Genomic DNA, 14008 nt, shown 5'->3' with positions numbered 1-14008 from the left:
GGAGGGGGAAGGAAAGGAAAGGAAGGGAAGAAAAAAAGAAAGAAAGAAGAAATTCTGGGCTACAACAATTAAAAATCAAGTGTGGAGTAGGGGTTGGGTGGCAATGCAGATGGAACAGGAGGGGCAGGGGCGAGTCCCTCAGCCTGTCCTGTGTCCATTCTGTGGTTCACCATGGTGGGGGCAGGAACACAGAACTGAACATCAGCCAGAACAGCTTACCCTCAGAGTGTGAATTTTCCTAATGTTCATTTTGCAATAATTTCCCTATTCCCCGTTTTCCAAAACTCAGATGGTTCTCTGAGCATGCATATGGAAATGAGGTCTCTCCCCCAGGAATCAGGGAGACCGAGTGAGAGGGCTTCCTCTGTCCGGATGGTCTTCGGGAGACCAGCTTGCACCTCACCTGGTGTCGCAGAGGTGGCGACCTGCCTTGCAAAAGACCTCTCAGCAGGGGGGATTCTTCCCCATTGGTAGAAATTCTCGAAATATACTCTAAACCAGGCATAACCACCTGGCTGAGAATGACTTAGAAAAGGCAGCCTGACTGTGCATTTGGAATTCAGTTCATCTCATGATTCCCAATCCCTCAATTTCTTAGGGACTAGAAATCTTGAAATTTCTCATAATTAGAAATGAAATAAGTCACAAGAGTGACAGGGGAGAAGGACAGATGGGGTGTAAAGAAGGAGAAGACATTATATATTTTCTTTTTTTCCTTTTCCCGATTATAAAAGAAATGTTTGCCATTTAAGAAGACTTGGACTACGCAGAATAGAATAATACCCAAAAAACGTGCTGGAACATTCTATTCTATCTAACAAATCATGCCACCTGTGGGATGTGTTTCTTTCCGGTCTTCTTGCTGTGCCTATTACTTTCAAATGGCTGTGATTAGCATCCTTACAACAAGTTGGCTCTCTTTTTTCTTTTTTTCTGAGACTGAGTTTGGCCCTTTCGCCCAGGCTGGAGTGCAGTGGTGATCTCAGCTCACTACAACCTCCGCCTCCCAGGTTCAAGTGATTCTCATGCCTCAGTCTCCCGAGTAGCTAGGATTACAGGCATGTACCACCAAGCCTGGCTAATTTTTGTAGTTTTAGTAGAGACAGGGTTTCACCATGTTGGCCAGGCTGGTCTGGAACTCCTGACCTCAGGTGATCAGCCTCCTTGGCCTCCCAAAGTGCTGGGATTACAGGTGTGAGCCACTGTCTGGCCTGGGCTCTCTTTTTTCAGTGTAACATTATAAAGTAAGGGTCTTATGTTAAAATATTTCAGTGGTGGCATAATAGCTCTTTTTATAGATGTTGCCTAAATTATTTAGTCATCCCAATGTGCTTTGACGTTGGATTGTTTCTCTCGTATGCATTTGTGTATGTGGTTATAACAAAGAATGCTATGGTTAAGACAGAAAAAAAGGAAATTTTTCATTAGTTAGGCTTGGTGTGCACCTGACATATTTAACCCTTGGAGGTCCTCAGTGGTTGACCCTCAGAAGGAGGTCACACCAAAGTGGACAAGCAAACCACTAGCATGGGCCACAGCCATGGGGCACAGACGGAGGGCAGGACATGGGAGCCAAGACCTGGACCCACAGGGCTTGGCGAAAAGGCAGAGCAGTAATCAGGCACCCATGAGGGAAAGGTAGTTACTCCATGAGACCCCAAGCACTACTCACCAGTCACGCCCACGGCAGACACAGGGCCCACGCGCCGCCCCTCGTGGAGGCCGTACAGGTGCATCTTGTACTTGCGCCCGGGCTCCAGGCCCCCCACGGTGACCTCGCTCTCCTCGCCTCCGACACGCACCGCCTGGGGCCTCCCGTCCCTGTCCTTGTACTGCACGGTGAAGGAGTCGAAGCGGCCCTGGGGGACGGTCCAGGAGAGGCTCAGCGAGTCAGGGGAGGCTCCTGTCACTGTCAGCTCCCCCAGGAGCGGCTCCTCGGGAGGCTCTGGGGCCTCCATGCTGGGTTCTGTGGGGCCGGGGGTCTCTTCCTCTGCAGCTGAGAAAAAGGATGAGAGGGTCTCTGGGGGATGTGCGCACGTCTTGGGGAAAGGAAGGAGAAGCCAAGGCGGTGACTAGGGGACCTGAGGTCAGCTCAGAGAGGCCCATTCTTGGGACTGGGGGGTCCTGCTCAGCAGACAGCTAACACACATGACAAGTTCCAGGAGGCCGGGCGCGGTGGCTCACGCCTGTAATCCCAGCACTTTGGGAGGCCGAGGCGGGTGGATCACGAGGTCAAGAGATCGAGACCATCCTGGTCAACATGGTGAAACCCCGTCTCTACTAAAAATACAAAAAAAAATTAGCTGGGCATGGTGGCACGTGCCTGTAATCCCAGCTACTCAGGAGGCTGAGGCAGGAGAATTGTCTGAACCCAGGAGGCGGAGGTTGCGGTGAGCCGAGATCGCGCCATTGCACTCCAGCCTGAGTAACATGAGTGAAACTCCGTCTCAAAAAAAAAAAAAAAAAAAGAGACAAGTTCCAGGGTCAGTTATGGGGGACCTGGGTCAGCCACCAACACAGCAAAGCTCCCAACGGCCCCTCCCTGCTCAGGAGGAGCCAGGGGTCAACCTCATAGGAAGACACAATGGGAGCCGAAGCCCCAGCCACAAGCAGATCTGAGTTCTGACCAGACCCCGGCCACCATTCCCCACCAGTCATCACCAAAGAGCAAGAGGGTGACCCTCCCACGGCTCCCACCCTGGGGCTCCCACCGTCCACTCACCCGTCACCCCGATGGCAGACACGGGGCCCATGCGCTGGCCATCATGGAAGCCGTACAGGTTCATCTTGTACTTGTGGTCTGGCTCCAGGCCCGAGATGGTGACCCCGTCCTCATGCCCCGGCACCTGCACCACCTTGGGCTGCCCGTCCTCGTTCCTGTACTGGACCAGGAAGTGGTCAAACTGGCCCTCGGGGACCATCCAGGACAGGCTGAGGGAGTCGGGGGTGGCATCTGTCACAGTCAGCTCCCCCAGGTAAGGCTTGATGGGGGGCTCGGGTGTGGGAGGTTCTGTCGGGGCTGGGACCATTTCTTCATCGTTTCCTGGGGCTGCATCAGAAGATAGAGAGAATGGGTGGACATGCCTGGTGGGCCTCCTTCTAGCTAGGGGATTCTGGGATTCTCTTAGACACACTAGGGTCCCACAGGCTTAGGATATCATTTCTCTGCTTTGAATGTTCAGTTAACAGAGGACAGAGCACACACTTGTGGCCAAGTCATGATGCTTGGGTGGCATCCCCATGATGCTTGGGTGGCATCCCCATGATGCTTAGTGTGCATGCCTGCAACAAGGATTCCAGCGTGCCAAGCAAATTTGTTTTATAGGACAGAATTGATGCTTTATAAGAACACCAACTAGGGCTGGGTGTGGTGGCTCACGCCTGTAATCCCAGCACTTTGAGGGGCTGAGGCGGGCAGATCACCTGAGGTCAGGAGTTTGAGATCAGCCTGGCCAACACGGTGAAACTCCGTCTCTGCTAAAAATATAAAAATTGGCCAGGCCTGGTGGTGAATGCCTGTAATCCCAGGTACTCGGGAGGCTGAGGCAGGAGAATCACTTGAACCCTGGGGGGGGCAGAGGTTGCAATGAGCTGAGATCGTGCCATTGCACTCCAGCCTGGGTGCCTGGGTACTTGGGTGCCTGGGTGACAGAGTGAGACTCCATCTCAAAAAAAAAAGAAAAAGAATATCAACCAAGCACAATCAAGCATAACAGGCAAGTTGTATCAGGAGGTTCATCCACCTGGGCTTGGAAATTCCACCTAATTCTGAGCATTTTTAGAAATCAGTTTAGATTTTACAGCTGAGAGTAGAGAGATGAGACCACATGAGGGCATCTTCGCAGCTGAGTTGTCTCTGGATCTTGCAGTAGCTCTGCTAACTTATGGCAGAGAGCACACCTCCAGTGATGCCAGCTCTTTTGGCCTGTGTGAAATCATTGATTTCTTTAATCTTTTCTGCTCTTCTTAGGGTTTCATTCTGCCTTGATAGTGGAATTACAAAATCACCACATTTCATTTGTCTGTTCTTTTTGAGAATTGAGCCTTAAGCATTTAGGGGGTAACAGCTATAAAAGAGCTTAACGAAAGCATCAAAGAGCCGAATTACAGGTAATTAATGAAGGAAAAATGCCTTGTTAAGTTGTGCACATGACCGCTATTTACAATTAAAGTAATAGTATCCATGTTAACAGAACTCAGTATTGTTTTAAAAATAAATGGGTATTAATTTGGGGGCTTAAGGAACACATACAATTTTTCCCACTGAAATCAGTGATCATTATGAGAGTTTGCCCTAAGGGATTTTCAGAAGGGAAAGACTGCGGTTATCTCTCATTGTGTGTGATAGCCAAGTCACACTCCCGCCCTTCACAACAGGTATGGTTTATTCCTTCTTTACATATGAGGAAAAGAAGGTACAGAAAGGTGTGTGTCTGGTTTTTCTTTTTGTTTTTTCGTTTTTGGTTTCTGATACAGAGTCTAGCTCTGTCGTCCAGGCTGAAGTGCAATGGCGCGAGCTTGGCTCACTACAACCTCCACCTCCCAGGTTGGAGCAATTCTCCTGCCTCAGCCTCCTGAGTAGCTGGGACTACAGGTGCCCAATACCACATCCAGCTAATTTTTGTATTTTTAGTAGAGACGGGGTTTCACCATGTTGGCCAGGCTGGTCTCGAACTCCTGACATCAGGTAATCTGCCCCCTTCGGCTTCCCAAAGTTCTGGGATTACAGGCGTGAGCCACTGTGCCCAGACATGTTGTGCGATTCTCTTGAGGTCACACAGCTCAAATGGGCTGAGGCTACGGTCAACCCCAGGTGTGCCTCAGTCTGTGTTATTTCCCTGGCCCCCCACCTCTTCAAGGACCCAAAAAGCTCATGTGTAAAGAGTAGAAGACCTGGGCAATACCAAAGGCTTGGAGCGAAGGCACCAGAAGAACCATTCCCAGGAGCTTGGGAGGCTTGGTCTCAGAGAAAGTAAAATAAAGCCACCAGATACTGACAATAAAGGGGAAACTGAGTCTAGTTCAGGGCAGGGCCCAGTGCCCTATTGCACACTCACCAGTTAAACCAACAGCAGAGACGGGGCCCACGCGCTGGCCACCGTGGAAGCCATACAGGTTCATCTTGTACTTGTGGTCTGGCTCCAGGCCCGAGATGGTGACCCCGTCTTCGTGTCCTGGCACCCGCACTGCCTTGGGCTGCCCGTCCCCATTCTTGTACTGGACCAAGAAATGGTCAAATTGGCCCTCGGGGACCGTCCAGGACAGGCTGAGGGAGTCGGGGGTGGCATCTGTCACAGTCATCTCCCCTAGACGCGGCTTCACAAGAGGAACATCGGGGGGCTCCTCTTTGGGGGCTGAGAAAAGATAGAAACAGAATCTTTTCTCTTACTGGAAGGAGGTGTTGAGGCCCCAGATGTCTTGAATTCAAGTCAGAAGGTGGGCCCAGTCTGGGCCTAACTTAAGATCGATTTCTGATTATAATCATTAAAGTATTTTGTAGGCCAGGTGCCATGGCTCATGCCTGTAATCCCAGTACTTTGGGAGGCCGAGGTGGATGGATCACCTGAGGTCAGGAGTTCAAGACCAGCCTGGCCAACATGGCAAAACCCCCATCTCCTTTGAAAAAAAAAAAAAGTCTTCTGCGGCTTCCTATGGTCCCTCAAACATGCCAGACAGCCTCCCACCTCAGCACTTTGGCACTGACTATTCCCTCTACCTAACTGTTCTTTTCCCAGATAGCTTCATGGCTCATGCCCACACTTCCTTTAAGTCTTTGTTCAAAAGCCACCTTATTCTGTGGGCCGTCGATGACCACTCTATTTAAAATTTCAGTTTTCTAAATTGCAACGTATCCTCCTGATTTCAGCAACAAATTGGAAAAACAACTATGAGACAATCAGGAGACTGTAGCACTGGAATGATTGTTCATTTCTCAGGGTATGCTAATTGTATTGTGGAATTTTATTATTTATTTATTTTTTGAGACAGAGTCTCGCTCTGTCACCCCAGCTGGAGTGCAGTGGTGCAATCTTGGCTCATTGCAACCTCTGCCTCCTAGGTTCAAGCAATTTCTCATGCCTCAGCCCCGCCAAGTAGCTGGGACTACAGGCACATGCCACCATGCTCCGCTTTTTTTTTTTTTTTTTTTTAAATAGAGATGGGGTTTTACCATGTTGGTCAGGCTGGTCTCGAACTCTACCTCAAGTGATCCACATGCCTTGGCTTTCCAAAGTGCTGGGATTACAGGTGTGAGCCACCTCACCCAGCCATATTGTATATTTTTTAAAAAGTAATTTTTTGAAAAAGAGATATAACTTTAAATATTTAGTGATGAAAGGACAGGATGTCTGGGGATCGTTTTTAAATACTGCAGTGGTATATCCTGTTAGGCAATAAAAAGCAATGTAGTGGCTGAGGGCAGGTGGCTCCTGCCTGTTATCCCAGCTCTTTGTAAGGCACAGGCAGGAGGATTGCTTGAAGCCAGGAGTTTGATATCAGCCTGGGTAACACTGTGAGACCCCATCTCTACAAAAAAATTTAAAAATTAGCTGAGTGTGGTGGCAAGCACCAGTGGTCCCAGCTAGTTGGGAGGCTGAGATGGAGGATGGCTCGAGCCCAGGAGTTTGGGGCTGGATTTGGGGCTAGCAATGAGCTATGATCATGCCACTTCCCTGCATCCTGGGCAACAGAGTGGGAGTTTGTCTCAAAGAAAAAAAAAATTCCATCAATCCATCAATCAATAGCAATGTAGTAAATGTAGTACTTCTACATGCTACATCGATAAACCTCAAAAACATTATGCTCAGAGAAAGAAGCCAGACACCAAAGAATACATACTGTGTGATTCTGTTTATACAAAATATCCTGAAAAGGCAAATCTACAGACACAAAAGCAGATTAGTTATAAACTAGGGCTGAGATAGGAATGGGTCTGGACCCAAGATTTCTTCCGGGGGTGATGGAAATGTTCTAAAATTAGATTGTGGTGATGGCTGCACAAGTAGGCAAAGATACTAAAATCAGTAAGTTGTACACTTAAAACAAGTGTATTTTATGCCACATGAATTATATATTCATAAAGGTGTTAATAAAGAAAACAGTTGGGCCGGGTTTGGTGCTTCACGCCTGGAATTCCATCTCTTTGACTGAGGTGGGAGAATCACCTGAACCCAGAAGTTCCAGACTGGCCTGGGCAACCTGGTTAAACCCTGTTGCTACAAAAAATACAAAAACATTAGTCGAGAGTGGTGGAGTGCGCTTGTAGTCCCAGCTATCTGGGAGGCTGAGGTGGGAGGATCCCTTAAGCCCAGGAGGCTGAGGCTGCAGTAGGTGCGATTGTGCCAGTACCCTCCAGCCTGGGCGACAAAGTGAGACCCTGTCTCAAAAACAAACAAAAACAAAAACAAAAAAGCATTCTAGTGATTCTAGTGGAGAAAGTGGGTGGGACAGAGACGAGCCAGACTGGCCAGAAGTTGATATTTGGTTGAAGCAGGGTGGCAGGGTGATGGGTACCTAAAGTTTTCGTACTATTCTTTCTCTTTATACATTTGAACTTTTACTTAACAAATATTTATTAATTTAACTAATTTGTATTTCAAAAAATATGTTCCAATCTCACAAAAAGTGTTCTCTCTAGAGTTCCAAGGATAAGCAGAGAGCCACAAACCAGCCAGCGGATCACCTCCTGAGAGGCCTCAGTCCCCAAGGGCTTCTCCCACATGACTGACACTTCTCCTGGATTTGCTCTCTCTGTCCCCAGGTCACACCTGTCCTGAGGCCTTAGTGAACAGTGTGGATTATAGGTTTGAGGTCTTGGGGTCCTGGGTCTCTAGTGGAGGAGATGCTGGAGGCTGCACTTTCCTAAGACCCAATCCACAGGGCTCTGCAGCCTTCACTCACCCATGACGCCCGTGGCGAACACGGGAGCCAAGACCTGGACCCACAGGGCTTGGCAAAGGGCAGAGCAGTAATCAGGCACCCATGAGGGAAAGGTAGTTACCCGATGAAACCCCAAGCACTACTCACCAGTCACACCCACGGCGGACACTGGGCCCACGCGCCGCCCCTCGTGGAGGCCGTACAGGTGCATCTTGTACTTGCGCCCGGGCTCCAGGCCCCCCACGGTGACCTCGCTCTCCTCGCCCCCGACACGCACCGCCTGGGGCCTCCCGTCCCTGTCCTTGTACTGCACGGTGAAGGAGTCGAAGTGGCCCTGGGGGACGGTCCAGGAGAGGCTCAGCGAGTCAGGGGAGGCTCCTGTCACTGTCAGCTCCCCCAGGAGCGGCTCCTCGGGGGGCTCTGGGGCCTCCGTGCTGGGTTCTGTGGGGCTGGGGGTCTCTTCCTCTGCAGCTGAGGAAAAGGGACACAGAGAGAGTGAGGCAGGGTCCCTGGGGGATGCCCTTGGGACTTGGGGAAAAGGAGGGAGAAGCCAAGGCTGTGACTGGGGGTCCTGAGGTTGGCTCAGAGAGGCCCATTCTTGGGGCTGGGGGGTCCTGCTCAGCAGACAGCTAACACACATGACAAGTTCCAGGGTCAGCTTGGGGGACCTGGGACTGCCACCAGCACAGCAAAGCTCCCAACGGCCCCTCCCTGCTCAGGAGGAGCCAGGGCTCAACCTCACAGGAAGGCCAAAGGGGAGGCCCAGCCCCAGCCACAAGCGGGTCTGAGATACTGAGCAGACCCCGCCACCATTCCCCACCAGTCATCACCAAAGAGCAGGAGGGTGACCCTCCAACGGCTCCCACCCTGGGGCTCCCACCGTCCACTCACCCGTCACCCCGATGGCAGACACGGGGCCCACGCGCTGGCCATCATGGAAGCCGTACAGGTTCATCTTGTACTTGTGGTCTGGCTCCAGGCCCGAGATGGTGACCTGGTCCTCGTGCCCCGGCACCCGCACTGCCTTGGGCTGCCCGTCCCCGTTCCTGTACTGGACCAGGAAGTGGTCAAACTGGCCCTCGGGGACCGTCCAGGACAGGCTGAGAGAGTAGGGGGTGGCATCTGTCACAGTCAGCTCCCCCAGGCGAGGCTTGATGGGAGGCTCAGAGGTTGCGGTGGGAGGTTCTGAAGGCTCCTCCTCCTCCGGGACTGGACAGAGACGTGGAAAGAGAGAACTGAGAGATGGGCAGGGTATCCACGGACACTCTGCTCTCCTCTGCACTCTCCCAGCCATCTGAAAGGAGGTACTTCTCACCTGTCAGGGCCTCGACCTGGACAGGACCCATATGCTTTCCATCATGGAAACCATACAGGGTCACCAGGTATCTGTGGTCGGATTCCAGGCCAGAGAGGGTGATGTCATTTCGGTCGCCTCCTGTACGGACCATTTGGAGTTGCCCATCTCTGTCTGTGTACTGGACTTCAAAGGAGTCAAATTCTCCCTCAGTCACCATCCAGGAGAGATGCAGGGTATGTGGCGTGGCCTCCTCCACGGTCAGCTCCCCGAGGCGGGGCTCAGGTGCTGGAGGGGTGGGGGCCGTGGTTCGAGTTTCTTCCCCATGGGCTGGTTCTGAGGGACAGGTAGAGATGGATGGCTGGTCTGTCGCCACACCCAGACTCTCAGGAGGAGTGAGGGAGGAGAGGGAGTGAGGACAAGCAGTCAGCAATCGAAGGACCAGCTTTTGCTTCACATGGGTGAATTTCAAAAGCATTGGGCTAAGTGCAAGAAACGAAACACAAGAGACTGCATATTGTGATTCCATTACATGGAAAGTCAAAAGGCTGTCCCCATGATGGTCAAAAGCAGGCAGTGGTTGCTGGAGGCTGGGGTTGAGGGAATTGACTTTAAAGAGACACAAGGAAACTTCCTGGATCAATGGAAATGATATAAAATGGGAAGCTCAGAGATCTTATGGCTCAGTCAGACCAGGAGAGCCAGGCAGGAAGGAGGCACAGGTGTTCCAGCTGCCGCACACTCACCGGTTATGGCAACGGCCGAGATGGGACCCACGCGCTTGCCGCTGTGCAGCCCGTAGAGCAGCAGCTTGTACCTGTGAGCAGGGTCCAGGCCTGACACGCTGACCTCCCTGAGGCTGCCCTCCACAGGCACCACCTGGGGCTGCCCGTCCCTGTCCTTGTACTGGACCACAAAGGAGTCAAATTGGCCCTCAGGGACCGTCCAGGAGAGGTCCACGGAGTTCTGGGTCACGCTGGTCACCTGCAGCTCCTCCCCCAGACGGGGTTTTGGGGGACGCTTTGTTCCAGTATCGTTCGTAACACTCTGGGCCTCTGAGATGGAGACACGGAATGGGAATGGCTGAGCTGTTTCTGGAAGGCTGGGTGACCTCGAAGGGCAGGATTGAGAGGTCTGCAGACAGGGCTTAGCATGGCTGAGTCCTGCCGGGCTGTGCTAGGGGCTTTTGCAGGGACAGGGGGAGCTGGATCTGAGTTGAATGGCTGGGGCCAAATAACGGTAATGGCAGCCACCACAAGTGACTGCCTGCTGCCTGGCCTGAAGGGAGCGAGCAGGGACCTGCAGGGAATGCCCCTCACCCGTGGTGCCGTCGGCGGTGAGGGGGCCATGGCGCTTCTTGCCCAGAAGGCCATAGAGGAGGAATCTGTACTTGCGGCCAGCGTCCAGAGGGGAGACGGTGACAGAGCGCTCATGGCCCTCCACGGGCACCACCTGGGGCCCATCTTTGTCCTTGAACTGGACCACAAAAGAGTCAAATTGGCCCTCAGGGACCGTCCAGGCGAGGCGCAGTGAGTCCAGGGTGGGGTCCGTCACCCACAGCTCCCCGAGGCGGGGTGGGGCCCCTGGGCTGGCAACTGATGAAGAGGAAAGGTTCTTGTATTAATTTTTTCCAAAATGACTCCTTGACTACCTCCCTCTGGGACTGGAAAAACCCAGAACTGCCCAAATGCCTAGTGCTTCCCCAAAATATTTCCATCACCTCCCATTCTCACCACCATCTCCATGTGGCCCACGCCTCTCTCCCCCTGCCCAAGTGAAAAGGGTCACCCATCCTAAGTCACCTCTGGGAAAGGAGATTCCCTAGCTCCCTGCCTCATCTTACTCCCCTTTCTGTCCAGCCTCTTCCCACCTGTCACAGACTGCTTCCCCAGCAGGGTGCAGCTTCTTACAGACTTGCCCTCTAGCTCCTCTTACCCAGGAGCCCACACTTCGTGATTTGGCCAGCCTCTGAGGAAACCCAAGGGGCACAGAATCCCTGATGGGGGCAGACAGCAAGTGGGGGGTAGGGCAAGACATGGGAAGGTCTCACTCCTTCTCTGTTCCGTTTCTCATTCTGCACCAGCTGGCCCAGGAGAACTAAGGCTCCCACAGGGCCTGTGAAGGAGCGTGGGCTGCTTGTGAGAATGAGGAGGGGATGAAGCTGGGGAGTTCAGGCAGGGAAGGGATCTGGTGTCCGCCTGAGGAGCCATCCCAGGCCTTGAGAAGGAGCTGGCCTGCTGCCTTTCTGGACGGTGAGGACGCTGACGGCATTGTTATTGCGAGCTTTCTGGCAACAGGGAGCCCCCAGGGGCAGGGGAGGGCCTGGACTGAACCTTCGGAAAGGGGCACGGCTGGGCTGGGCTCCTCTGGTTCCCAATTTCTGAGGCTCCAAGAGGAGGGCAGAGAAGGAAGGGCAGCCTCTGCAGGAGGCACATATGGGCCCAGACAGGCCTGAGCTAGGAGGGTGAGAACCTGGGTAAGAGTCACAGAGGAGACCAAAGACTCTCAGGAGGTGATGGACTTGCAAGGCAGGAAGGGCTCCTGCTCCCCCTGCCCCTTCTCCCAGCACCCCCAGGCTCCCACATCCACCCTGAAGGAAGAGGGCTGGAGGGGCTTCCCTCATCCAATAGAATTATAAGAGATGCAGGGTCAGCAAGGGACAACAGGCCAGGAACTGGCCCCGCTCTCCTGGGTCCTCATCTGCTTTGTGGCTTTTCTTTTCTTTTTTTTGGTCTTTTTTGAGAGGGAGTCTCACTCTATCACCCGAGCTGGGGTGCAGTGACTCGATCTTGGCTCACTGCAGCCTCCATCTCCCGGGTTCAATCGATTCTTGTTACTCAGACTCCCAAGTAGCTGGAATTACTGGCACCCGTCACCACGCCCAGTTAATTTTTATCTTTTTAGTAGAGACAGGGTTTCGCCATGTTGGCCAGGCTGGTCTCGAACTCCTGACCTCAAGTGATCCGCCTGCTTCAGCCTCCCAAAGTGCTGGGATTACAGGCATGAGTCATTGTGCTTGCCCCATGTGGCTTTTCAAATGAGACAGAGCAGGTGGACAAAGGGAAGACTCGGCTAGGGGAGGACAGAGAAGGGTGGGAAGGCTGTGGCTCAGGCTCAGCTGCGTGGGGGCCCCTCTCACCCGTCTTTGCCTCCACAGAGACTGGGCTGCGTCGTTTCCCATCCTGGATCCCAAAGAGCAGGAACTTGTACTTGCGGGAGGGTTCCAGGCCAGGGATGGTGACCTCCCGCTGGTCTGCAGCCACAGGCACCACCTGGGGCTGCCCATCCCTGTCCTTGTACTGAACAACAAAGGAGTCGAATTCACCCTCAGGGACCGTCCACGAGAGGCCCACGGAGTTGGGGGTCACATCCGTCACTGTCAGCTCCCCTAGGCGTGGCTCCAGGGGAGGACTGGAGACCTCTGTGGCTGGGGCTGGTGGGAGGGGAGCTGGGATTTGGGAAGACAAAGAACATGGCTGAGATCTCTGAGGGGAGAACCCTGGGCTTCCAGGGCCTCAAGGGGGCTGTGAGCTGAGATGGGGATAGTCACACCTTTATTTCCAGGCCTCTAACTGAAATGCAGCATTTCCTTCAAAAACTAATATAGAAAACCAACCAGAGTAGAATTATTGTGACTTTGTCACCAACAGAAACCAGGGATTTTTTTTTTATTTTGAGATGGAGTCTTGCTTTGTCACCTAGGCTGGAGTGCAGTGGCACGATCTCAGCTTACTGCAACCTCTGCCTCCCAGGTTCGAGTGATTCTCCTGCCTCAGCCTCCTGAGTAGCTGGGACTACAGGCACATGCCACCATGCCCAGCTAATTTTGTTGTTGTTGCTGTTGTATTTTTAGTAGAGACGGGGTTTCACTGTGTTAGCCAAGATAGTCTTGATCTCCTGACCTCGTGATTCGCCTGCCTCAGCCTCCCAAAGTGCTGGGATTATTACAGGTGTGAGCCACCACGCCCAGCCTCAGATGTTTTCACATCACCTTAGAGTTATTGCAGAAACTTTAAAATAACTTTTGTATCCATCCCTCCTTCTAAATATCGTAGTTTAGTAAACATGCCAACAAGTCTTGTTATTTAATGAACTAATTAATAAGTCCAAGTATTACTAAACCACAAATTTGCATTTTTAAGTAATATTTTGGGCTGGGTGCAGTGGCTCATGCCTGTAATCCCAACACTTTGGGAGGCCGAGGTGAGTGGATCACCTGAGGTCAGAAGTTCAGGACCAGCCTGGCCAACATGGTGCAAGCCTGTCTCTACTAAAAATACAAAAAATTAGCCTGGTATGGTGGCAGGTGCCTGTAATCCCAGCTACTCGGGAGGCCGAGGCAGGAGAATCGATAGAACCTGGGAGGCAGAGGTCAAGGTGAGCCGAGATTGTGGCATTGCACTCCAGCCCGGGTGACAAGAGGGAAATTTCAACTCAAAAAAAATTTTTTTGATAACTGCCTATGTATATTTGGTTTTCTTTATAATCCTATACATTTTATTTTATAGATTTTAAAACACTGCCTTGAGAGGAGGGCTAGGGGTTTCACCAGATGTCACAGCACAAAAGTTATGGAGAATCTGTGCCCAGGAAGCCATGAGGGGCAGGAAGGGGCCAGAAGCAAGAGCCAGGGTGGCTTCCTGGAGAGATGAAAACTCGCATGGGCCAGGACGGAACGCACTTTACCTCAACAAAAAAGGACAGAAGCAGGAAGTGGCAGCTGTGTCCAAGTCACAGCAGGGTTGTAAAGAGAAGGGGTAGAAACGGATGTGGACAGTTGGAGCAGGGGAAAGAAAGTCTGTGGCTGAATTTAGGCCAAATGGAAAGAAGACATTC

At 52.3% G+C, this 14008-nt stretch overlaps 1 protein-coding gene across 1 annotated transcript in view; it reads right to left on the bottom strand.

The window, feature by feature from the left end:
• Positions 1-14008, bottom strand: part of TNXB (tenascin XB) — a 76957-nt gene that overhangs the window by 22373 nt on the left and 40576 nt on the right. Inside the window, exons 12-20 of the mRNA XM_037736211.1 lie at positions 12312-12620; positions 10492-10767; positions 9919-10227; positions 9194-9508; positions 8770-9087; positions 8026-8349; positions 5058-5354; positions 2723-3049; positions 1673-1996 (exon numbers count right to left, since the gene is read on the bottom strand). Of these exons, the coding sequence (XP_037592139.1) occupies positions 1673-1996; positions 2723-3049; positions 5058-5354; positions 8026-8349; positions 8770-9087; positions 9194-9508; positions 9919-10227; positions 10492-10767; positions 12312-12620 (2799 nt within the window). The remainder of the gene's footprint in view (positions 1-1672; positions 1997-2722; positions 3050-5057; positions 5355-8025; positions 8350-8769; positions 9088-9193; positions 9509-9918; positions 10228-10491; positions 10768-12311; positions 12621-14008) is intronic.

This window comes from Cebus imitator, unplaced genomic scaffold (assembly GCF_001604975.1).
Source record: "Cebus imitator isolate Cc_AM_T3 unplaced genomic scaffold, Cebus_imitator-1.0 Scaffold24, whole genome shotgun sequence".
NCBI lineage: Eukaryota > Metazoa > Chordata > Mammalia > Primates > Cebidae > Cebus > Cebus imitator.
The sequence above is the reverse complement of the archived record's forward strand: the minus strand, read 5'-3'. Positions and strand labels throughout refer to the sequence as shown.